This window comes from Candida albicans, chromosome 4 (genome assembly GCF_000182965.3).
Source record: "Candida albicans SC5314 chromosome 4, complete sequence".
NCBI lineage: Eukaryota > Fungi > Ascomycota > Pichiomycetes > Serinales > Debaryomycetaceae > Candida > Candida albicans.
In genome coordinates this window covers 1114354-1140784 of record NC_032092.1, presented here as the reverse complement: position 1 = coordinate 1140784, position 26431 = coordinate 1114354, and the positions used below count along the sequence as shown (strand labels likewise).

Genomic DNA, 26431 nt, shown 5'->3' with positions numbered 1-26431 from the left:
CTAACTGAAAAAAAATCACAATCACCTCTCCAACTGATTTGTACAGATTGATTATCAAATGGAGATAATGTCCCTTTTTCAATTTCATTAACAGTTGGATCACGTAATTGAGTAGCATTATCATCTAATCCAGCATGTTTCAATGCTTCTCTTTCTCTTTCTAATGCTTTAAAACCTTTACCTTTAAATTGAGTTTCTTTTTTACCCCAACCAACGGAAACATGTTTAGAATCAGTGATTTTTATATCACTAGAATCGAGTAATTTTTCACAAATTGGTTCAAAAACTCGAGAAAGTAATAATAATTTGTTTTCATTAGTTATAATGGCTAATGTTTCTTCATCAATAGACCACAGAGCAGCAGATATCCCAACATCAATAGATCCAACAATTTCAATAATTGTTTCATCAATATCAATTCCATTGGTATCATTACTATTATTATTATTATTATTATTATAGGTTGCTGTGACAATATCACCATTGGAGAAAACAAATATTAATTGATTTGAATCAACAAAATGAATAAAATTTATTAATTTAGAATTGATTGGGAAACTTGCTAATACAGAAATATTCCCTGTTTTATGGAATTGTTGAACTTCAATGATTTGTGATTCTTCTGATGATAAGACAAATGTAATGGAATCAGATATTACATCGAAAACAGAATCTATAATGTGTAGATCTGGATATGTTCTAGACTCAGGTGATACAAGTCCTCTATTTAGAACTATCAAATTTCTCATATCTATTGATTGATTGATAGCGGGGTATACTTAGTAAAGAATAAAGAATAGTTGATTGTAAAGGATTAATTTACTCTTCAATTGGAAAGAAGAAGAAGAAGAAGAAAAATTTTTTGTTTGATGGAAAACAGACGACACGCGACATTTTTAAGCAATCGATGAGATTAGAGAGATGTCGTTTAGTTGGTAGCGCTCTTCTATTAAATGGTGTTTTCCCCTATAAATGTATGTTATGTATACATGTTTTATAATTCTATGAAGGGATAGTTATGACAGACTTGATGCTCTATATGCATCTACTGCTTCTTTTATTGTAAGATTAGGGTATAACTGATCTTCAGTCAATTCTTGTCTTGTGATAGGATCAAATTTGCCACGTCTTTTTAAATGTTCTAAAATATGAGTTTTTTCATAAGTTATACCACTTGGTGTAATCACTGGATTGGTAAACATTTCAAATGATATTGGATCTAATAAATGATCTGGAATTTCTTTTTCAAGTGATGTGCAGTCTTCAGTAGAGGAAGTTGTGGTTGGTAAAGAATTTCTTGAAAATACTGAATTACTTCTTGAAGCATTTGATGATTTACGATTCTCCAAACTATGTTGATATAATGAATGAGTATAATTATTTTGAGCTAATTCTAATAATTCACTACATTCATCAAGTTGTTTTCTGTATAGATTAAATAATTCACCATAAAATTCATTCAGATTGTTATAACTATATTTTTGTTCTAATTTTTGCTTCTCGAAGTTATAATAATTGTCCATTGGTTGTAAGACTTTGGTGATCAGTTGTTTTTTAGTGCTATACTTTTTGAGTTGTGATTTAGTAATGGAAATATCATTTTTCACATATGGAATTAAATCTTTATGGTTGCCCGTGACTTTTTTACCCTTTGGAGCTAGTTTTGGTTCTGTGGAGGAAGACGAGGAGGAAGAAGTGAAAACAGTTTTGAAATGAGACAACATATGAGGACTATGAATAATGATAGATTAGAAGGTGTTATTCCATAAAAAAGTAAAGTAAGAATTTTCCATTGGGAAATTTATATGTGTTAAATAGTAGGTGGTGGTAGTAACTGTAGTATAGACGACACACTGACACCGATTCAAATTCAAATTCAAATTGACAAGAAAATGTATTAAACCAAGAAGTTATTGTTATCTTATTAATCACAAAACCCGTGGTAATGCAAGAATGAATAAAGGAATGAAGGAATGAACTAACAATAGAAGAAGTTAGACGTCAACAAGTTTTACAAAATCAAAACAATTTTAATTTAATGTCAAATAACACAAACATTCAAATAAACAATGTCAAATATTAGTTCTCAGCAAGGAAACCTTAGTTGATAATATTAAACAATAAATTAAAAACGTTTATGGCTGTGCTATTATTATCTTTTTCACTTTTTCTGGTATTCTTCCATCTTCTATCTAATGTAATCTATACTACTACTGAAGGAAGTGAATTAAAAACTATTATTTTTCCACTATTTGCATCGAGTTTAGTAGTTCTCTTGTGTGTTAAAATATACCAAGAAGGCTATGACGACAATAACTTTTTGACTTTTGTCTAATCAATTTGCGGCAAGTTTTGACGGTTTTTAAACAATAATTTTCATTTCGTTTATAACCGATGCCGATACTTCCCTTCCCTTCCCTTCCCTTCCCTCCAAGTATAAAATACCAACTACCACAATTATTGTTACATGCAGGGAAAGGGTGATTGGTAGGTGGGTAGTAGTAGTAGTTAACATTATTCCTAAATAGTTATAGTGTGATAGCAATTGTCTAAAAACTAGTTAACTGTTAACTGTCGGTATAGATTTAGTGACTAATGCATGATGTCATTGATAAACAAACACAAAATTGTTGTTGTTCCGGGTAAAACAAAGAAAGGACTAAAGAAAGAATTTACTTACTTTCTTACTCACACTTATTCATTATAGTTAAGACTATATGACATCATTAGTGTTAGTTTCTTGTTTTATGCCTTCAAGTATAAGTTGTATTGGGAATATAAATAGAAAGGTATTCGGTGTTGATTGTATTAACATGAAAAACTATCTGGAGCTCCGTATCTGCACCATTAATTAAAAAAATAATTTAATTCTCTATATTTTATGAATAGGAACCATCATCACCATCATCACCACCACCCAGTCTATCTATTTGAATTAGTTAGTTCTTATTCTGATCTAAAGTAAGATTATCTATTGTAAACTTCTTATTATAGAATTCTGTTTAGGTTTAATTTAGTTCCTAATTCATAATTGTAATGTTTTGATTTTGATTTTAAAATTATTACCAAATTTGTTCAAAATAAATATTTGATAACTAAAATTGCTTGTACTCTACTCGGAAACAATGTCATCTATGGAATTATAGTCACAATCTTCTACCATCAAAAATAGATCTCTATAATATAGCTTATCAAAATCATATTATATATACTAAAGCTTTTGGCAATGGGGGGGGGGGACCAATTAACTATGAATGGGTTTACTGTGTATAGGGTCGTGTGAAGATGTAAAAAAAAGGGGGACGTGTCCCATTGCACAAGAAACATAAGCACTACTAAAATTTTTGGTGAGAAATGAAACACTACTTTTTTTTTTTTCGTCGTCGTCGTCCAATTTCATCAGTCAACGACTAAAAGATAACCGTCATTCTCTTCACTAATATACTTCTGTTCCCCCCCCCTCTCTCTTATCCCTTATCAATACATTTCAAGAAAAAAAGGTATGCCGGAGAAGGAAGAAGCAGTATTCCGTTCAGCGGATATGTCACTTGTTCAATTGTATGTCCCTACTGAAGTTGCTAGAGATATCATTTATAAAGTGGGTCAATTAGATATTATTCAATTTAGAGATTTAAATTCTAAAATTAATGAATTTCAACGATCATTTGTTAAAGAATTAAGAAAATTAGATAATGTTGAAAGACAATTCAATTTATTTAAACGAGAATTAGATGTAAGAGATATTCCTATTAAATTGTTTCCTTATGATTTAGATAATGTTCCACCACAAACAGAAATCGATGAATTAATTGAAGGTTCTGATTTATTAGAAGAAAGAGTGATTCAATTACGTGATTCAGTAGAAACTTTATATGAAAAGGAAAAATATTTAAAACAATTCAAATATACTATTCAAGCAGTTAATAATTTCTTTGCTGTTCAAGGTGAAACCACCAACGATAATGAAGAAACAGCATTATTATCACAATTAGAAAGTGGTGGTGCCACTAGTGGTGGTGGTGGTGATGCCCGTTCAGGATCTTCATTTATTTCAGGGGTAATCAATAGAGATAAAGTTGGAGTTTTACAACAAATTTTATGGAGAGTTTTAAGAGGTAATTTATATTATCATAATGAAGATTTACCTGAAGAAATTTATGATTTTAAAAACAATACTTATGTTGCTAAAAGTTCATTTATTATCTTTTCTCATGGATCACTTATTCGTGAAAGAATTAGAAAAATTTGTGAATCATTAGATGCTGAATTATATAATGTTGATTCTACTTCAGCATTAAGAAGAGAACAATTGGATGATGTCAACACTAAAACCACTGATTTATCTACTGTTTTAGGAGAATCGGAAAATGCATTAAATTCTGAATTAATTGCTATTTCCCGTGATTTGGCCAAATGGTGGGAAATCATTGCTAGAGAAAAAGCCGTTTATAAGGCCATGAATAATTGTGATTATGATAACTCTAGAAAAACTTTGATTGCTGAAGGTTGGACCCCTACGGATTCTATTACGGAATTGACTACTGCTATTCAAGAATATGATGCATCACAATCAGTCCCCACCATTATTAATGTTTTGGATACCAATAAGACTCCTCCAACTTATACTCGTACCAATAAATTCACTTATGCTTTCCAAGCCATTTGTGATGCTTATGGTGTACCTAAATATAAAGAAATTAATCCTGGTTTACCAACTATTGTTACATTCCCATTTATGTTTGCCATTATGTTTGGTGATTTAGGTCATGGTTTCATTGTTACTTTAGCAGCTGCAGCTCTTGTTTTAAATGAAAAAAAATTGAATGCCATGAAAAAAGATGAAATTTTTGATATGGCTTATACTGGTCGTTATGTTTTATTACTTATGGGGGTATTCTCAATGTATACTGGTTTTATTTATAATGATGTTTTTTCAAGATCAATGTCAATCTTCAAAAGTGGTTGGGAATGGCCAGAAAAATTTAATGTGGGGGAAACCATTTATGCTAAATATGTTGGTACTTATTCTATTGGATTAGATCCAGCATGGCATGGAACTGAAAATGCCTTATTATTTTCCAATTCTTATAAAATGAAATTATCAATATTAATGGGATATATTCATATGTCTTATTCATATGTATTTTCATTAGTCAATTATACTTATTTCAATAGTATGATTGATGTTATTGGTAATTTCATTCCTGGTCTTTTATTCATGCAAGGTATATTTGGTTATTTATCCTTGTGTATTGTTTATAAGTGGTCAGTCGATTGGTTTGCCACAGGGAGACAACCACCAGGATTATTAAATATGTTGATCAATATGTTTTTACAACCAGGTGATGTTCCTGAACCATTATATTCTGGTCAATCTACCATTCAAGTTTTCTTATTACTCATTGCTTTGATTTGTGTTCCTTGGTTATTATTAGTCAAACCGTTATATATGAAACGACAATTGGAAAAAGAAGCAAATCAACATCATGGATCATATTCTCAATTAGCCAATGATGAAGAATCGGGAGTGGCAGGACAAGAACAAGAACAAGAAAATGCAGCTGAAGACGATGATGAAGATCATGAAGAACATAATTTTGGTGATATTATGATTCATCAAGTTATTCATACTATTGAATTCTGTCTTAATTGTGTTAGTCATACGGCATCTTATTTGAGATTATGGGCTCTTTCATTAGCTCATGCTCAATTATCTACTGTGTTATGGTCTATGACTATTGGTAATGCATTTGGTCCCACCGGTTTAATTGGTACATTTATGGTGGTATTTTTATTTGCCATGTGGTTTGTATTATCAGTTTGTATTTTAGTGGTTATGGAAGGTACTTCAGCAATGTTACATTCTTTAAGATTACATTGGGTTGAAAGTATGTCGAAATATTTTGAAGGTGGTGGTTCTGCTTTTGAACCATTTACTTTTAAAGGTTTATTAGACAGTGTTTTATAAGCCTAGAACCATAGGGTTGGGGGTTTTAACTTGTTTAGATTCATTCATTAAAGCATCAATTAATTTATAAAAAAGAATTAAGAATTATATTTATTTGAATATATATAATAAACATTAAACATTAAACATTAAACATTAAACATTAAACATTAAACATTAAACATTAAACATTAAACATTAAACATTAAACATTAAACATTATTGTCTTTTTAATAATTAGTAGAAGTTCAATTTTTTTCTTTCTTTCTTTCTTTATGTTCTTGCTCATCGAGATTATTCATCCATCGCATTTGGAGTGAAAAAAAAAAATTCATTCAATCAATCAATCAATCAATYAATTAACTTAACCTTCCTTCCTTCCTTTCTCTATTCAAATAAACACCCTAGCAATGTCAATAAATATTGTTTTGGAAGAGATTAAAGGTACTCCTTCTTCAATTATCCCTTTATTATCAATTTTACATAATGATAAACAAATTTTATCTACCATCACCAAAACTGAATTAAATCATCTTATTTCAAGAACATTAAATTTAGTTAGATCATCAGATGTTTATAATAAATGGTGTGGAATCAATTTAATTAGAGTTATAGTAGAAGAATATTCTATATTAGCTAGTGAAGGTAATAATTTAATGAATAGTTTATTACAAGTTTTAGAAGCTTATCAACAACAACAACATCATCATCATCATCAAACTACTATTGATTTAAAAATATTGACTAGTTGTATTGAAACAATTAATTATATGGGGGATTTAATTAGAGGTAAACCCACTTTAACTAGAGAAATATTAACACCAAAATTGAATTCGATCATTGGTTATTATTTCCAATATTTACATTTTGCTCCATTATTAATTTTAAATTCATTACAAACATTATTAAAATTCCATCCAACGACATTTAGACCATTTGGTAATAAATTGAAAACTAAATTAATTAATTTAATTGATGGTGGTGGTGGTGAAGAATTTATAAATTATCCTCAAGATTTACAATTATCAATTTATAATACATTAGCTATGCTTCCAATTATTGAAAAAATTGAACCAGAAACAAAATGGTATAATGATGTGATTAATATTCTTGGAGAAATTAATGGATTAATTCAAATTTATCAAGAATTTTTGAATTTTAAAGATGATCAAGATTTATCTAATTTGATTCAAAAATTACCTAATCGACCAACAACAACAACAACCACTACTAAACTATTAACTGATTTATCAATTGATTTTAATAAACCTCAAACCATTTTATCTATTTCTAATCATTTAAATATTCTTATGGGTGTTTTAAAAAGTTATTTGACGGTGGAAACTTTATTTACAGTGAAATTACCTCTTGGATTGATTTTAACAACTTGTGAATTAATATGTTCAATTAATACAAAATTTTTATCATTTAAAGGAGATATTCGTGATGAAACAATCAAGAAATTAATCAAATTTAGTTTAATTGAAAATTATAAAACCACACTAGGAGTTTTAATTGAATTAATTGAATTATATAAAGGGTCATTAATTCCTCATTTAACTACAATTTGGTCATTTTTAGAAACATTAATTCCATTTCAAAATCAAAATAAAAGAATTGTCAATGAAGAAATTATTGAATCAGAATCATTATACGTTGAAATATTACAATTTATGAAACAAAGTTTATCTTTATTAGGTAATGTTTCTGAAAATACTCAATTATTAAGATTTGTTGATATGGCATTAATATTAGTTGAACCAAGAATCAATCCAACTACCACCACCACCACCACCAACAACAACAACAACAACAACAATACTAAACAGACTAACGTCCAACAAGGTAAAAAACAAAAGAAAAGGAAAAATACTTCATCAGTGGCATTATCAGATATATTATCTCATGAACATTTATTCATGACCAATATTCCTACTATTACAATCACGACCGTTCGATCATTTATTAATCAAATCATTACAAAAATTATATTACCACCAACTCAACATTATAAAATCATGAGATATTTAATAATTGAATCAATTCATGCTAAATATTATAATTTATATCATAATGTTCCAATTGAATTGAAAAAATTATTAATTAATGCCGTTTTATATCCTGGTTATGATAAAATTAGTATTTTACCAATTATATCAACGATATTATCAGATGATCCATTATTAGGAGTTTTCAATAATCCAAAATTCCCTCCATTACCAAAATATATTAATTTAGTTAATAACATTGAGGAAGAGGAACAAAAAGAGGAACAAGAAGAAGATGCGATTATTGAGGATGAAGTGGAAGAACCTATTAAAGAAGAGTTAACAACACCATTGAAAAAGAGAAAATTGGATATTGAATCAAATGAAGAAACTGATAATAATAATATTATCCCTGTTGAAGATCAATCTAAGATTTTCACTGCCACTAAAGTTGAAAAATTGACAACAACAACAACATCATCAATTGAGAATAATCCTGTTGTGATTGAAGAATTAACATCTTCTAAAGAAATTGTTGTTGAATCACCAGTTGATGAACCAACTAAAGTTGATAACATAATACCAACTACCACTACTACTACTACTACAACAACTTCTTTAACATCAAATACTGCTAATGCAAATGATGATAATGATAATGATGATGATGATGAATCTTCTGATTTTGAAATGCCTGAAATCAATCTTGATCAAGATTCTGATGATGAATGAATAGATTAAAAAGATAGGATTGATAATTTGTGTATAGTAAAGATAAAAATAGAAGAAGTAGATTGTGAGAAATTATAAACAAAACAAAACAAAACCAAAAAAAAAAAACATTTACGAACCAAACATTCTTCTTCTTCTTCCTTCATCAAATGGTTTTCTTATCATCTTAACCTCTATCCACTTTTCCATTATGACAAAGGATGATATCAAATTACTTTTATCAGAAGATTTATCACCTTATAAATTAACCCTATTAATAGTAATCCATCTATATTTATGTAATGAATTACCAATTCCTCAATTAATCACTTTGACTCAATTGATAGAAAACAAACAACAACCACGACCACATAATCTACTATCAACTCATAATATTATACATTCATTATCACAATTATGTGAATTATTTAATGATGTGAATGTAACAAAACAACTTTTGAAATGTATTTGGCGTATCAATTCAATAGAACAATTGGAAAATGATTATATCAATAATTTAATAAAACGAGTTAAATCAGTTGATTTAATTACATTGAATATAACTCCAGGTTCTACAAATAGTGGCAAAGTATTATCATCAAAATCATTATTTGGTTCATTTATTTTAAAAATTTGTACATCATTTAATTCACTTAAATTTGATGAAAGTTTTTTATTATTTCAAGCATTCCAACAATTTAGAGAACCAACACGACAAAGATATGTTGAATTGGGAGGTGATATCATAAATGAAAATAATAATCTTGGTGATGATCCTGATAGGGATTTATTTACTAGATTGAATAATAATTTAATTGAATTAGGAATAAACAATTCAATATCATTATCATCATTATCATCGCCGACGTTAACGTCAACGCCAACGTCAACAAAAATCATCTCGGTACCTAAATATGATTTTCAACAATTATTAGATCGACAAATTTCATTATTGGAAACTTATGGTACACCAACTCCACAATATTTAAAAGATATAATGATGATGATGATATCACCAAATTCTAACGTTGGTAGAATTCAAAATATTCAATTTAATAATTTACCGTCATATTATTATTTAAGATATCTTGAATGTTTACAAATTTCAAATTATAATGAAGCATTTGCTTCTTTACATCAATATTTCGATTATATGGTTTCTAATAATTCCAAATATTTTTATCATTTTGCATTAATTTCTCGAGCTTCATTACATCAATATTTTGGTGAAGATAATAAAGCTATGGATGCCATTGAAGAAGCCATTTCTGTAGCTCGAGAAAATAAAGATAATTCAACTTTAACTTATATATTATCTTGGTTATTTAATTTCATGAAAAATAAACCCGAATTATGGAAAAATCGACAAATATTTTATAATAATAATAATAATAATAATAATAATAATAATAATAATAATAATAATAATGAATCTCAATTATTAGATTTTTTAATTAAAAAATCAAAACAAATATCATTACTGCTTTATTCTATGAGTTATAATTTTAAAACTTTATATTTTTTGAATAATGGTGATTATCAATCATGTATTAATAGTTTAATTAAATCAATTTTCATTGCTATAAATGATGATGTGAAATCAACATTTATTAAATCAGCAGAATTAGCAGCAATAGTTTGGAGTAAACTTGGTGAACCAATATTAAGTGAAGTTTATAATGAAATTGCCATTGAATTAACTGATAATACAATTGATCAATTTAGTCTATTTATTAGACTGAATTTTTTAAAATTCTTACAAGGTAACAACAACATTAATGAAACTTATAATCAATTACAAAATATGAAAAACAAAGTGATGATTACTACTGATCATTCATTATATAATGCTATTCAAATTAGAATGTTAATTATTCTGATTAAAATTAATTTACAAAAGGGGAAATATAATACCAGTAAAGAAATTATTAATTTGTTGTTAGATACTGATTTAAAAGATTTGGAATTGAAACATGAAGTATTAATGTTACAAGTACAATTGGAAATGTATTTACAAAATTATAGTCATGCCTTGGAATTACTTGCCAGTATGCATACTACCACTACCACCACAACCACCAGTAGCAGTCAAATCTATTTAACCATTCGATTAAATTTATTAAAATGTAAAATTTTCATTTCTTCAGGTAATCCATATCGTGTTTTCAGTTTACTTATTCAACAAATCAAAATAGCTACTAAATGTGGATTTGGTATGATTATTATTGAAGCAAAATTATTACTTTGGAAATTATTAAATGATTTAAAATCTTTTACTGATGCAAGAAAATTGGGTGAAGAAATAATGCCACAAATATTCAGTTTAAATCAATCAGAATTTATTGCTATTGCATATTTTGAATTAGCCAGAAGTTGGAGCAATGATAATGATGATGATCTTGTCAAGTCTGGTGAATATATTAAAATTGCCATTGATAGATTTAAACAAAATTCTGATTTGGTTATGTTGAAGCAGTGTTTACAATATCAAGTTTATTTAATGAATAAATATAATCAACCACAAGAAATGGAGTTGGCTAATCGTTTATTAAATGAAATAACTCAAGAGTTGCAAAATGAAGTGGAACAAGGATATATATATAATTAGAAGGTAAAAGGTAGAATAGATGCATCTAGTAAGAAACGGGCATATATATATATATACGATAATGACTTGATGACGTGTATTATTATTATTGACAGGTTAAGGAGAAGGGAGAGGGGAGCAGGGGGGTGATCATAAATCTAATCTCTTTTACTATGATCATGAGCATCCATTCTTGCCAATATTAATGATGCGTTTTTCAATTGTATAATGTTAGCAATTTGTTTGAATAACCAAATTGGAGTACTTGCCACTAGCATGACTGTACCTAACCAAAAAAATTTATAATAATGTAAATAAACTGCCATATAAAACAATTCATTTATAAGACAAACAAAAAATAATACCAATCGATTATTATAATATAATGATAATAATTTCGATTGAGTTTCATCGACATTTTTATGTGAAGTAGAACCAGCTGATAACATAGCATACATATGCATATAATGAGATGATAAATCTAAACTGACTAGTATTTGCCAAAATACCGTGTATTGAGGATATAACACTCCAAGATAAACAATTAAAGAACTAGTGGCACATCGATCAGTTACCATATCTAATACAGCACCAAATCTAGTACCTTGATTGAATTTTCTAGCGGCATATCCATCAAATGCATCTAAAAATCCCGAAATTCCATAAAAAATTAAGGTGGCCACTGGATGATTAGCCATACATAAAAATGATATAATGGCAGTTATTATTCTTAAATATCCAATTAAATTAGGAATGTATAAAAAAATATCTTGAACTGAAACTTTTTGTTTAGTAGTCGATTCAAGATTAGTTTTCGTAGGAGAAAGATCTGACGATTTGGCGGATGGCATGGTTATGGTTATGGTTATGGTGGGAACAAAAATAGAAGGTAAGGTGATGGAATAGTAGTTTCTTGGAAACAAGGATGTATGGATTCCTAAAAGCAAGCAAAGAATTTCGCTCTGATTATTTGAATGTATTTTGGGGGGGGGGGAAATAAAGGAAATAAATTAAACTATAAATTTTTTCTTTACTTTGATTCTTTTTGATTTTGTTCGAAATTGAAATTTTTCTTTCTTCGTTCGTTTCGTTTCGTTCGTTTCAAAATTTTTTTTACTGTGCAAATATTTTTTGTTGTACTAAGGGGAAAGGGAAAAGTTTTCTTCTTCTTCTTCTTCTTCTTCTTCTCGTTATAAATTACGTAACCTCTCTAATTGCTATCCGGATATAATAATGGGTAATTTACTAATTATATCATAATTGAAAGATATAAAACTCTTGATTGATACAAGTAATAATCAATCAGGATGGTAACCTAGCATAGTCAAGTAGATTATTGTCTCATGCCAGTTATAAATACCCTGAGATTTCACCAAATAATTTTGCCACGACAAGTTGCAACCGAAAAATCACGATTATCCACCACCTTGGCCCCACGGATTTATCTTTTTTTTTTTTTTTCTCTCCCCTTTATCAATTCATCTGTTCCAATAGCATTAACATTCTCTGGTGAAGTTATACTGATTAAACAGATAAATAACAAAGGTACCTACCTACCAATTGTATAGTGTAGTTGTCGTTGATCTTTTTAAAACATGCCAAACTTAGAATCTTCTTTGCTTTATAGTTAGTTTAATATTGGACTACCTAACAATAGGTTCCAAAACTAATTTTTTATTTTTTTCGTTTCTATTGTTTCATAATGTAATGTGTGTTTTTTGGTGACACCTAAAACAAGTAATGATCTGCGTTAGAAAAAAAAAAATATAAATAGCATAATCAATAACACTGTTTGGCAGAAAAATGATTGGCGTTGATGGTTTAGTTGTTTTTCATAATAGAAAGACCAATTCATATTTTCAATATTAGAATTGATTGAAGATCAATAGATGTAAACAAAACACATTCCAAAAAAAATCCCCATTGAATGTTTACTTGAAACTCAAGAATATTGCCAGGCCATATTCAAAGTATAAATACTTGCCTACCAACCTCTTCAAAAAATGATCATAATTCTCCTATAACTTGTTTATTATCTAACAAACAATTCTCACTACCACCAAAACACATTACAATGAAATTTGCTACTGCTTTCGCTATTTTATCCGGTTTATTAGTTGCTAAAGCCAATGCTGCAACTGTCTCCACCACAGTCAACCCTTCTTCCCTTGCTAGTGCTCTTGCTGATGCCAAAGTTTCTGTAGCTGCTTCTCCAAGTAGTAGCTCAGCCGATATTAAAATTACTGGTAATGGTGGTGTTAACTTAGGAAATATTGATTTCAGTTGTAATCATCATTGTCACATGGCCATTAAAGCCGTCGAGGACAATTGCGGTGGTAAAGATTTTGATTGTATTAGTGATTTATCTGATGACCAATTATGGAACCACGTGAAGGAATGTAACTGTATCAATCCATTTGGTCTCCTTGACACCAACACCCTTAAAACTGGTGTTATTAAAGCTGGTAAAGCTAACATCAATATTCAAGCTAGTGGTTCCTTCAGTTTCGGTAATACCGATTCTACCCTGACCACCACTTCATCTTAAGTTAAAAGTGGATTTTAATTATATATCCCCTTTCTTTTTGAATTAATAGCTTTGATTTATAGCCTTCTTTAAATGTATACCCCTTCCCCCCTCCCCCCTCCCTCTTCCTTCATTATTATATTATGGACCCTTTCTTTCTTTTTTTTCATCCAAAGTAAGAGATTCGGTTAATGTTGTTAAATTTTGCAACATATCAAATTCTGTCGTGTAATATGTACCAAAAAAGAAGATTGAACTTAAAAAAAAAAAAAATTTGTTTGGTTGTGGGAAGAATGAAAAACGAAAAAAAAGTTTCTGTCCATCCAAGTAAATTACAGAGTTACACCCATTGACCAACCAATTTCTTTATTTCTTTTTATATATCTTCAATAATGACTGAATTTCTTAATTATAAAGTTGATTTAACATTAAAGGATGGAACAAAATCAACTGGTTTGATTTCACAGGTTGATAGTCAACAAATTAGACTTTCCAATGCAATTCAATCTATTCAACCAAAACAAACTATACCATATTTAGATATCAAGAGTTCTGAAATTGCTGATTTAAAAGTAATTCAATTACCTCCTGATTTTAAACAACAACAAAAAAAGAAGCAAAAACCAAGAAATGGAGAATTGATTGATGATGCCATAGTATTTGCATCAAAACCAGGGACACCTCGGGTCCATACTCCGAAATTGAAAACTCAAAAACCTCATGCTGTTTCCGCTGGTTCAGAACAACCAGATTGGGACACCTCTAGTGATGTTCAAGATATAAAAAGTTCTAATGAATTTGATTTCCAAGCTAATTTAGCCATGTTTGATAAAAAATCTGTATTTGCTGATTTTCAAAAACGTGATCACACCAACATTGGTGACAGATTAGTTGGACATAATAAGATTGAAAATGTCAATAAATTGAAAAAAGAAAAATATGATAATGATGAAATGGTATTGGATCAAAATAGAACTGACAATTGGGATAATATTGGAACTGCAACCACCAGCAAAACGGGTACTCCAGTTGTTAATCAAAATGGATATAAAGATTCACAACATCAACATTTGAAATTAATCAATGCCAATAACTTAGGTAATGTTGCCTTGGCTTCACCTGTACAAATGTTGGAAATTGAAAGATTAGCAACCGATTCTTTTGGAATAACTCAAGCAATGATGGCAGAAGTATGTGCCACCAACTTGAGTCAATTAATTATGGAATCGATATTAGGAGGAGCATCAAGATTAAGTAACAAAAAAAATCACAACTTACCACCATTAGTGTTATTGCTTATTGGTAGTGCGAGAGGTGGTAGTCGAGCTTTTGCCACTGGTCGTCATTTAACCAACCATGGGGTTAGAGTATTGGCATTTATGATAAATACTGTTGAAGTTGATGCAGATTTACAACAACAATGGAAATTATTTGAATCGTCAGGAGGGAAAGTAGTAATATCCAATATAATTGAATTGTTAGATATTATTAACAATCAACTAGATACACCTGTGGAAATTATAATAGACGCGTTACAAGGGTACGACGATCATTTAGAAGATACATTCTATCAAGATGAAGATCAAGCCACTTTGAGGAAATTGATGAAATGGTGTAATGAACCACAACAACAAAACAAAATCATGTCATTAGATATACCTTCAGGTGTTGATGGTGGGTCAGGTACTTTACTGGATGATTCATTAAAATTGAATTGTAGATGGTGTATTTCAATGGGGATACCATTATCAGGAATTATACTAGCCTATAAAAATGGGAACATGTCTTTGAGAGATGGTGATATTGTACATTATTTGGTTGATGTTGGTATACCCAATAAAGTTTATTCTAGTAAAGGAAACTTGCGTAAATTTGATAAATTCTGGTATTGCTCAGAAGCTAGTATTAAACTTGAAGTGTCTGAGAAATAGTTGAAACTATCCGATATATAGTAGAATGTATTAATAGACTTGTCATAATGATTATATAACGTTCAATATATCTTTCAATAAAAATGGGAATGTTGGAACTTACTGGTCGTGTGAAAATGGATAATAATTTTGAGTACATCTTCTCTTATTTTTCTTCAGTTGATGGAAAAAAAAATATATATATCTACAATCAAATTGAAGCAAAAACAAACAACAACAACAATAATTCAATCCCTAAGTTCTGTATAATGTCCTTTAATTTTGGATCTGGATCAATCAATACAGGCAATACCAATGGAAACAATTGGGGGTCATCCTCAGGTTTTGGACGACGAGCTTCGGTTTCTGGTCCAACAGCAACGACAACATCAACATCAACATCAACAAATACTTTCGGAAATACAACTGGTGGTGGTGGTGGTGGTGGATTATTTGGTAATCTGAACACTAATACAACGACAACAGCAGCAGGTTCAGGATTGTTTGGAAACTCGTCAAATAACGCAGCAAATTCTTCAGGGACACTTTTTGGCAATTCAACAAATAATGCCTCGAATGCAGCTAGTACCAACTTATTTGGTAATTCGTCTTCTACATCTGGCGGTGGTACTCTGAATTTATTTGGTAATTCCAACACTAACAACAATCAAACAAATACCAGTGGAACCACTAATTTATTTGGATCAACTGCAAAACCGGCAGCAGCAACCACAAGTTTATTTGGAAATAATGCTGCATCCACAACTTCAAATCTTTTCGGTGCATCTAATTCAAATACCAATACAACTGGGGGAGCATTGGGTAATGCCGGTGGGTTGTTCAGTAATAATAATAACAACAATACAACATTGGGTTCTTCTTCTGGTGGACTTTTTGGTAATTCTGGTATTGCCAATGGTGGTGGATTATTTGGGAATAGTCAACAGAATAATAATTTACAAGCTCCATCAAATCAACTTACTGTCAATAATAACAATCCTTATAGTTATTCCCAAGTTATTTCTAATTTACAAGCAAATACTTCAAATATGCCAGAATCAATCACCACATCACTTTTTTCTGGAGTTGGCAAAGAATCATCAGATAAAAAAAGAAGGTTTTCATATTTGGAGAAACTGGAAACTCATAAACCAAAGTCATCGCTATTGAGTAAATTGGGTCAAACATTCAAGTTTATTCGTAATGGGAATACATCAGCAACTTTTGAATCTTTAAAAGGATTATTCACTAGTAGTGATGTATTAAAACCAAAGGAAAAGAGAATCATGCTTTCTGCAGCAGCAGCAGCAGCAGCATCATCAACCCCATTTGTTACCCCTAAAGCGATTTCTAGACCTTCATATAAAGCAGTTGATGCCAGACGAGTTGGGAGTATGAAAAGGTTGATCATCAAAAGTAAACCAATGAAATATCATATGATCGATGTGAATAAGGTTTTCAATACAAAGAGAAGAAAAGTAATTGACAACAAAGTTACTGCTGATAGATTATTGACAGCCAGCTATCCAAGTGATGACGATAGCGATGACGAAAATAATGATGACAATGAAGAAGTTGTTAGTGATAAGACATTTGCAAGGTACTCATACAAAACTGGTAACACTTTTGAAGAATCTGAAACTAAATCTACCACAAGAGTAGTTGAAAAAGAACCACGAACCACCAAAGACGAAGATAAACCAACAGTTGAACTTCATGATGGATATTGGTCTACTCCTACTATTCAACAATTATCAGAAATGAATGTTGAACAACTCTCGAGTTTAGACAACTTTATTATTGGAAGAGTTGGTTGTGGTCAGATTGCCTATGATTTCCCTGTTGATTTGTCTCAAATATATTTCAATGCTCAAGAGAAAGGTATACCATTGGAAAAGGAACTTTTTGGTAAAGTTATTGAATTAAATCCAAAAGTGGTATTAGCATATCAGAATTATCCCAATAAGCCTCAAATAGGATTTGGATTGAATGTTCCAGCAACAATTACTCTTGAAGGTATTGAACCAAAGGCTAATTTGTCAGTGGCTGACCATATAAATTTTTTGAGACAACAAATAGGTATGGAGTTTGTGACATATGATCCAATAACTTATGTGTGGGTGTTTAAAGTTAAACATTTTAGTATTTGGGGTTTAATTGATGAAGACAATGATTCACAAAAGGATTGGATTGTCATGAAAAGAAAACAAGATGCTCAAGAATTAGAAGCTTCATTAGAATATTCACAAATCTATGAAAATGAAAAATATAAGCAGGAATTGAAAAAACAAAAATTGAATGAAAAAACAAAAGTTGTTCCTGGTGGTTGGGAATATGTCATTCCGTCATCTGAGGAACCGTTGAATATTAAACGTAGATTAGTTTCCGATGAAATTAGTCAACAATTGATCAAATATCAACAACAACATAATAAGACAGAAGAACTTAGTGCCCAAGTAAGCGATATAACTATAGATTCCGATCACGAGTCAACAACCCCTAAATTAGTGACTTATATGGACCAATTGGCAAATTTTATTCCTCCAGGGGTTGATTTGAATGAAATCATTGATGAAAAAGTTTATGAACCAACAATTTCTAATGAAGTTGTTTTTGATTCAATACAAATTCGTCCAAACTTGCCAACATCAGAAGATTGGTTACTTCAATTGGAATTGGCCAATCAATTGACATCTGCTTTAGCTCCTTATGTCACTGAACCTAAGAAAAAACTGGATAAATTAAATATTGAAAGAGTTGATGATATTTTATTTTCTGATTTCAATAAAAATGTTTTAAAAGTTTCCACACCAACAAAGAAAAAATTAAGTGTTGTTGATGATATAGATGAATCTCAAGATATTTATATTGATAATATCTCAACAATTTTCCATAAACTTTTATCGAAAATAGTTATTGGTCATCGAGGAAATGAGTTCCCTAAAATTGACAAAACTACTGGATTTGAATTCAAAGATATAATCACTAGTCATCAAGAAAGAGAAGAAAAAGATGTCACTATTTTATGTTCTGCTTTGTTTGATAATCTAACTATAAATGAACCTAACCCTGCAATTAGTGCTGCCTTGGTGGACAATACTAGAAAGAAGTTATTAGGTGATTGGTTGAAAAATTATAATTCAGCAACAGTTGAGAAACTTTTGGCTGAATACAAGAATGATCCATTGGAGACAACATTCATTTATATGTGTTCTGGTGATATGATTAAAGCTATTGAAACGGCCATACAAACAAATAATAGTCATTTATCAGTAGTGATAACTTTATCTGATTCTAATGATGTTGTAGTGAAATCAATTGCACAAAATCAATTGACAAATTGGAAACAACGTCAAACCATTCTGTCTATTCCTTCAGCTGTTGTTAAAGTTTATCAAATATTGGCTGGTGATTTCCAACCAATTCTTGAAACGTTACCTTGGAATCTTGGGTTAGCATTAAAATTGTTTTATGGTAATTATAATGATATCAAAAAATTGATTAATGAATTTAGTTCGCTGATACCTATAGGAAATCCCGTTGGTGATGTTTTACATGCATATGTCAATGGTATTGATTTGGAATCTGTCACTTCAAGTTCATTGAATATCAAATTGAAATGGCTATTCTGTAAAGTATTAGCAGATTTCAATTATGACACCATAACTAAAGAATTTGGTGATTATTTACTGTCAATTGATTATTGGAAGGAAAGTACTGTGGTATTTGCCCATTTAACTAATGATAATGATACTGGTGATGCTATTACAAAATTGATAAATTCCAAAATACTGCACATAAAGAGTTTGACAATTGATAAAGAACAATATGCAATAGAAGTATTGAAAATTCCAAGAATGGTTATATACAAGGCTGTTGCTATACAAAAGAGTCAAAATGGAGATTTCTGGGGTGAATGTGAAGCTTTAATAGAAGTTAGTTTATGGGAGAAAGCACATATCACTATAGTCAATGAATTAGGACCAAAGACAGTGATATCCAATTCTCAAAATGAGAAATCTCAATTACAAAATGTACTTTTCAAATTTCCTGAAAATGGATTAATTATATCTGATTGGAATAAAGGAGCTGGTATTTATGGGAAATATTTGATTGTTTTGCAGAATGAAAGCGATTTATCAGCAATTAAATTTTTATTGGATAATTTACCATTGACTAATATTGATTCATTTCATAAAACAGTTGCATTAGATATTATTTCTAAATTTATTGGTAATTTAATTATTGAAAATGATCAATTTAATCCTACAGATAGGTTTAAAATTTTGAATTTACCATTAGGAGATGTTAATAAAAGATTCTTTGAATTAAGATTAGCAGAATCTAAATAGAATAAAATGTTTTACAAGTAAGTAAATAAGTAAATAAGTAATATAATTTAAAATAGAGACACATGGTATAATTGTTAAAACACCAAGAAGTAGATACTTATTATTCAATTATCATTTTCATATCATAACATCCTTTAATCAGAAATAAGAATAAAAAACGAAAAAAAAAAAAAAAAAAAAAAGAAATTCTCTTTTGGTAGCAGTAGTAGTAAAGTAAGTCACGCTTTGTTATAAGAGATAATATTAATGATTACTTATCACAAAACAAGTCGTGTAAATGTGACAAGAAAAAACAAAAAAAGTTATCAAATCCCAACATCTCACTCTACTCACTCACTCACTCACTTCACAAACACCAAGAAGATTACTAATACTATTTTTATACCTTTCCAATATATTAGTTGTTTTTTTTTTCAATTTTCATTATTATTATTATTATTATTTGCTTAAGTTATTAGACTTCTTTATGTCACCAAGTCAAACACAAATAGAAAAATCACAACTAGCTGCACCAGAACCAGAACATTGTCCGGGTCCGGAATCGGAACTTGCTGGTCAAGGAGATGCATGTAAAGGATGTGCTAATCAAGAAATATGTTCTTCACAAACTGTTAAAGGACCTGATCCTGATTTACCAATTATAACAGAAAGATTATCTGCCATAGATCATAAAATATTAGTATTGAGTGGGAAAGGAGGTGTTGGGAAATCAACATTTACATCAATGTTAGCATGGGCGATTGCTGCTGATGAAGAAATTGAAGTAGGAGCCATGGATTTAGATATTTGTGGTCCTTCATTACCACGTATGTTGGGTGCTGAAGGTGAATCAGTACATCAATCAAATTCAGGTTGGTCACCAGTATATGTGGCGGATAATTTAGGATTAATGAGTATATCATTCATGTTACCTGATCCTGATCTGGCAATTATTTGGCGTGGAGCCAAGAAAAATGGATTAATTAAACAATTTTTGAAAGATGTCAATTGGGGTGAAAAACTAGATTATTTAGTGGTCGATACTCCTCCCGGGACTTCTGACGAACATTTATCAGTGACAACATATATGAAAGAAGTTGGTATAGATGGAGCATTAATAGTGACTACACCACAAGAAGTGGCATTATTGGATGTCAGGAAAGAAATTGATTTTTGTCGGAAAGCCAATATAAAAATTTTGGGACTTGTGGAAAATATGTCTGGATTTGTTTGTCCAAATTGTAAGGGGGAATCACAAATTTTTAAAGCAACTACTGGTGGAGGTAAGAGATTATGTGAAGAATTGGGAATTCCATTTCTTGGTTCAGTACCTTTGGATCCAAGAATTGGTAAAGCATGTGATATGGGTGAATGCTTTTTCGATAGTTATCCTGATTCACCAGCAGCCACTGCTATATTAGACGTTGTTGATGCCTTACGAGATCAAGTTGAGTTGAGTTTAGAGAATTTGGCCATTAAATAAGGCAGACAATTAATGCAATGTATTTATTTTATAGATTTAATTAGGATGGATTTAATAGAGTCATTAAAAAGGTTTGAATTGATGGAAATAATGATGATGATTATATATATATATATATATATATATATATATTTGTAAGAAGTGATATTGATAAGTTGTTGCTACCAATTGGTTGCCTTAGACCTTTCTATTCTATACCATTCGATGGTGGTGTCGTCGTCGTGTTATCGTGGCAAAAAACAAAAAAAAAAAAATGTTTATGAATTGATGTTGATGATGACGCCGCCTAACTAAATCTTATCAACCAAGTCGTTTGCTACAATTGATCGTTGGTGATTATCTTGTATTTTCCCAGATAAAATATGATAGAATGTCAGATATAGAAACTTTTATTAAATCAGTACCTGAATTTAAAGAATCAAGATTGTCTTCTTTATATTCAAATTTTGAAAAGAATAAAATTCTTAATCCAGAAGGATATGAAGCAAATATATATGCCTGGCAAACATTATTATTAAAATTGATTACTTCATCGAAATTCCCAGATTCTGATATTTCATTTGTAACATTGACAGCTAGTCATACTTCAGGTGGTGGATTTAGTCTAGTCTCATTTTTGAGTATTTCTAAATATGGAGCACCGCAAAATCTTGGACCAATAATTAATGAATTAGTTGTTCATCGGAAAGTATTCATACCGTATTCTTTGTTTATCAATGGGGATGATGATTCTGAATGGGGTAGTATAATTAATCCTAAACAAAATCTGATTATTGATTATTTATCACCTGGATCATGGATTAAATGGGGGGTTAATTCAATTTTTTCAAAACAATATTCTGTCATTGATGCAAAAACAGGTAATTTAAAACATGATAGATTTATAGCATGGGAACAATTGACGAAATTAGGTGATCAATATCTTGAAATAATTCGAAAAGAAATTTCTAAACAAGGGACTTATTCTAGTAAATTATTTAATAATCATACATTATACCAATTTTTACAAACGAAATTACAACATGAATTGAAAAAAATTGATTTTGAAATATTTTTAAAATATTGGAGTCTTTATAAATCAGCATGTATGATACGTCATTCTGCAACCACAACCACAACCACAACCACAACCACAACAGAAAATGATACGATATATATTAAATTTGATAATTCAGAGATAACAAATGATGATATTGGTATTATAAACATTCAACAAAGTTTAAACAATTTACAAAATAGAAATGAATATTTACAAACCAAATTAAATGAAATTGATTATAAATCAATATTATCATCATCATCATCATCATTACCTAACCAACTGAAACATAACGACCAGCAAGTACAACAACAACAACAACAACAACGGAAACTTCGATTGAAAAATTTAATTAAACGGAAAAAAACGTTAACGAAATCATTAATGAATTCATTAAATTTATATGATGAATTAAATAATATTTTAGTTAAAATTAATGATTCAGATTTAAATTATCAAATATATCATCAATTATTGATTAGTTCGAAAATATTACAAAATATGAATAATAAAGTGAATTTAAATGATATTGATGATTTGAAAATTGATATTGATGAACAAATTGCTAAAGAAAATGAAATTAATAATGCATTGACAAATAAATATGCCAATAATAATAATGAAGAAGAAGAGGAAGAAGAGGAAGAAGAAGAAGAACTTGAAAAAGAATTGAATGAATTATATAAAGAAATTAATGAAGAAACTTTAAAGAAACAAAGTGAGAGTCAACAATTGAATAATGAAACTAAAAAAGAGGTAACTGCTAATGATGATGATAATAATAATAAATTAATAGATAAATTGAATCAATTGAAAATTAATGATACTGTAACTCCACAATCAACAAAGGAGAAACAAGCTGAACCTATAGTAAATTAGATAATCTTAATACATAAACTATTTTTTATACATTGATTTTATTTCAATCAAGTAAGCTTTAATTGATACTATTACACTTTAAAATCAAAACTTTAAATTAATTAAAATTAATATTAAAAAAAAACTAAAACTATTGAATACATAAATATATTGATATATATATATATATACATATATATAATTTATATATTTATCCCACTTAGAACTGTTGGTCCTTTCTCTTTTTTTTTTTTTTTTTTTCATCCTAATATTTGTAAGATTTGTTGAGTCAAATTAAATAATTCTACTTTTGGATCCTCAAATTGATCTTCATTACTTGTTGATGTTGTTGTATTAGTATTAGTATTAGTATTAGTATTATTATTAGTAATATTAGTAGTTGTTGTTGTGGTTGTTTGACCTATTTGTGATTGTTGTATTTGTTGTTGAGAAGCACTTAAATTTTTAATTCCTGCTAAAATAGTTTCATTTTCTTTTATTAAAGCATTAATTTCAGTATTATTAGATTCTAATAATTGTAAAATTGTCCACAAGGCAATATGTTCAAATGTTGGACTACCACTTTCCAAAAATCTAATGAGAAATCCATAAATACCTTCATTAGGTTGAGCCCAATTATTCAAAATATATTGTTTGTGTTCATTAGATACTCTTGAACATAAATTAGCTAATGCTGCAGCAGAATTCCCACAAACTTCCCCATTTTCACTAAAAGTTAATGGTATTAATACATCAATAATATGACTTTCATATAATTTAGGTTTTAAATCGTCAGCTAATGCCAAAATAGCAAAACAAGCGGAAATTTCCAGTTGAACTGTAAGTGGTACTTTTAATACCAATTCCTTACATTTATCTACTGCACCAGCAGCCAATAATGCTGTTCTATTCTTTTCTGAAGATGCGGCTAAATTTCTTAAAGTGGAGACAGCATGACATTGAATCTCTTCTGAATCAGTATAATCCAATAATCCAACTAATGGTTTCAAGAAGCCTGCTTCAATGATTAATGCCTCATTTAATGGGTGGATCGATATGTTTCTGATACATGCAACGGCAGCTAAAACTAATGGTTGATGATTACATGTCAATAATTGAACCAAATGGGGTAATCCACCTGCTCTAACAATTTCAACTTGATACCCAGAATCTGATGCCAAGTTTCTTAATGCTAAAGTTGCTTGACATTGAACACGAGGTGATGGTGAGTCCATTAAATGTACCAATTGACCAACTAATTTAGGTTCAGTACTAGCCAATTTCTTTCTGTTCACTTCGTCAACAGCAATATTAGAAAGAGCCGTAGTACAATAGTATTGCACATCAGCATCTTCATTCGACAACAAAGACACCAATACCGGCACGGCACCAGCATTAACTAATTCTTGTCTATTTTCACCAGAATGGGTCATGTTTAATAATGCCCCAGTAGCATTTCTTTGAACTCTAATGTCTTTTGATTTGGCCAATTTAGTTAATGGAATTAATGCACCACTTTTAGCAATTTTCGATTTATTGTCATCTTGAGTGGCTAAATTGGTTATACAACCAACCGCATTACATTGAACTTCAATGTTGGTTGACATCATTTGTCTAATTAATGGTTCTAATCCACCCATTTCAACAATTAAAATCTTGTTTTCAGTGTTTACGGCCAAATTCCCTAAAGCTCCACATGCAGCACGTTGCACTTCGGAATCAGCCAGTTGTAACAATATCAAAATTGGTTCCAATACATCTCTATTGACTTCTCTAACATCTTTTTCAGTAATTTCAGCAAATGCTAATGCCGCACTTCTTTGTAAATCAATATTCTCGGAATAAACCAAAGTACTCAATGCACGAAGTGGTCCATTGCTGAAAAAATCAACGTCAGAACGATTTTCCAAATATTGTAATAAAGCTGAAATGGCTTCTCTTTCATTTTCTGCTAATAATAACTGAGTATGACTTCCATCACCTCCACGATTACCTAAACAACTACAGCAGGCACCCATTTTGATATCTTCTTGATTGTTGTTATGCGATTGTTGTTGTTGTTGTTGTTGTTGTTATTTATGTATGATGAAGATTAAAAAAAAAACAAATAATAACAAATAACAAATAACAAAATTCTTGACTTGATAAATGTAATCAAAACTATTTCTTTTTTTATTCAAGTATATTTCACAATAGTTTGAGAATGGATACAAATAATGGAAATTAAGGTTGATTTATTGTGATTATTAGTTGTCTTGTTGTTGTTTGTTGTTTAATCCCGCAAGAATATTGATAAGGATATTACGGTGTTCCCAAATGTAAAATACTAGTACAATAAATAGAAGGTAACAAAAAAAAAAAAATTTCAATCAAATTAAGAAAGTGAACTAACTAATCCTTCAAATGATTGGTAATAGGATGGTAATGGTAATGGGGATGGGGATGGGATTAATAAAATAAGTAAGTTTTGTTCTTTGGGGGTAAAAGTTGATAAATAAACTGACGACAAGAATTTATTATTAAAAGAAAAAAAAAAACTAAAGGAGAATGAAATGTGTGTGGTAAAAAAAGAAAGAAAGAAAATAATGAATTTTCTGATTGTTGTTGTTGTTAAGGGAAAAAAACGAAAACGAAGAAATTATTTTTTGAGTTAATAAACACGACAACAGAAAAAATAAAGAAAAAGAATTAACGAGTGACCTAAAAAAAAACAAAGATTATGAAACTTGTCGCCCCGCCCTCCCCCCCCCCCCAATTTGGTAAAACAATAATAAAGAGGATAAGACAATTTTTAATGTTTAATAAAGGGAGGTATAATCTTATAGAGAGTCAAGTTGGATGTCATAGTTATTTATTCTGTGAGTGTTTGAATCTAGGATGATAGTATATTATAGAGGGGGGGGGGGACAACTGGAGACGCGTACAAGGTAATATCGTAGGACTGGCGTAAAAAATTAGCGGCAAAAATAGTATTAGTGGTGTTGCCATAAGTTACTTGTTGCAGAACATAATGGAGAGTGGCAATATAGTTTTCATATTTGACACCACTA

At 29.8% G+C, this 26431-nt stretch overlaps 10 protein-coding genes and 1 pseudogene across 11 annotated transcripts; 8 read left to right on the top strand and 3 right to left on the bottom strand. All coding sequences in view use genetic code 12, as the record gives it.

Annotated features, from left to right (window-relative positions):
* Positions 1-1016: 1016 nt before the first annotated feature.
* On the bottom strand, positions 1017-1724 carry CAALFM_C405250WA (uncharacterized protein; the record flags this gene model as incomplete). The annotated part of the gene is made up of 1 exon (XM_707159.1): positions 1017-1724. One exon carries the CDS (start codon positions 1722-1724, stop codon positions 1017-1019), a length of 708 nt encoding a protein of 235 aa, XP_712252.1.
* A 1778-nt stretch (positions 1725-3502) lies between these two features.
* On the top strand, positions 3503-5968 carry VPH1 (H(+)-transporting V0 sector ATPase subunit a; the record flags this gene model as incomplete). Its single annotated transcript, XM_707158.1, has 1 exon — positions 3503-5968. One exon carries the CDS (start codon positions 3503-3505, stop codon positions 5966-5968), a length of 2466 nt encoding a protein of 821 aa, XP_712251.1.
* Positions 5969-6357: 389 nt separating this feature from the next.
* Positions 6358-8667, top strand: CAALFM_C405230CA (uncharacterized protein; the record flags this gene model as incomplete). Its single annotated transcript, XM_707157.2, has 1 exon — positions 6358-8667. One exon carries the CDS (start codon positions 6358-6360, stop codon positions 8665-8667), a length of 2310 nt encoding a protein of 769 aa, XP_712250.2.
* A 190-nt stretch (positions 8668-8857) lies between these two features.
* Positions 8858-11254, top strand: CAALFM_C405220CA (anaphase promoting complex subunit 5; the record flags this gene model as incomplete). Its single annotated transcript, XM_707156.2, has 1 exon — positions 8858-11254. One exon carries the CDS (start codon positions 8858-8860, stop codon positions 11252-11254), a length of 2397 nt encoding a protein of 798 aa, XP_712249.2.
* A 137-nt stretch (positions 11255-11391) lies between these two features.
* CAALFM_C405210WA (CDP-diacylglycerol--inositol 3-phosphatidyltransferase) lies at positions 11392-12084 on the bottom strand (the record flags this gene model as incomplete). The annotated part of the gene is made up of 1 exon (XM_707155.1): positions 11392-12084. The coding sequence occupies one exon, from the start codon at positions 12082-12084 to the stop codon at positions 11392-11394; it is 693 nt and encodes a 230-aa protein (XP_712248.1).
* Positions 12085-13307: 1223 nt separating this feature from the next.
* On the top strand, positions 13308-13781 carry CAALFM_C405200CA (uncharacterized protein; the record flags this gene model as incomplete). The annotated part of the gene is made up of 1 exon (XM_707154.1): positions 13308-13781. One exon carries the CDS (start codon positions 13308-13310, stop codon positions 13779-13781), a length of 474 nt encoding a protein of 157 aa, XP_712247.1.
* A 371-nt stretch (positions 13782-14152) lies between these two features.
* On the top strand, positions 14153-15691 carry EDC3 (Edc3p; the record flags this gene model as incomplete). The annotated part of the gene is made up of 1 exon (XM_707153.2): positions 14153-15691. One exon carries the CDS (start codon positions 14153-14155, stop codon positions 15689-15691), a length of 1539 nt encoding a protein of 512 aa, XP_712246.1.
* Positions 15692-15774: 83 nt separating this feature from the next.
* On the top strand, positions 15775-20022 carry CAALFM_C405180CA (nucleocytoplasmic transporter; the record flags this gene model as incomplete). Its single annotated transcript, XM_705903.2, has 1 exon — positions 15775-20022. The coding sequence occupies one exon, from the start codon at positions 15775-15777 to the stop codon at positions 20020-20022; it is 4248 nt and encodes a 1415-aa protein (XP_710995.2).
* A 246-nt stretch (positions 20023-20268) lies between these two features.
* Positions 20269-21484, top strand: NBP35 (annotated as a pseudogene; the record flags this gene model as incomplete). Its single annotated transcript has 1 exon — positions 20269-21484.
* Positions 21485-21854: 370 nt separating this feature from the next.
* CAALFM_C405160CA (uncharacterized protein) lies at positions 21855-23402 on the top strand (the record flags this gene model as incomplete). The annotated part of the gene is made up of 1 exon (XM_705901.2): positions 21855-23402. One exon carries the CDS (start codon positions 21855-21857, stop codon positions 23400-23402), a length of 1548 nt encoding a protein of 515 aa, XP_710993.2.
* A 239-nt stretch (positions 23403-23641) lies between these two features.
* On the bottom strand, positions 23642-25399 carry VAC8 (protein anchor; the record flags this gene model as incomplete). The annotated part of the gene is made up of 1 exon (XM_705900.1): positions 23642-25399. The coding sequence occupies one exon, from the start codon at positions 25397-25399 to the stop codon at positions 23642-23644; it is 1758 nt and encodes a 585-aa protein (XP_710992.1).
* Between the last annotated feature and the right edge of the window lie 1032 nt (positions 25400-26431).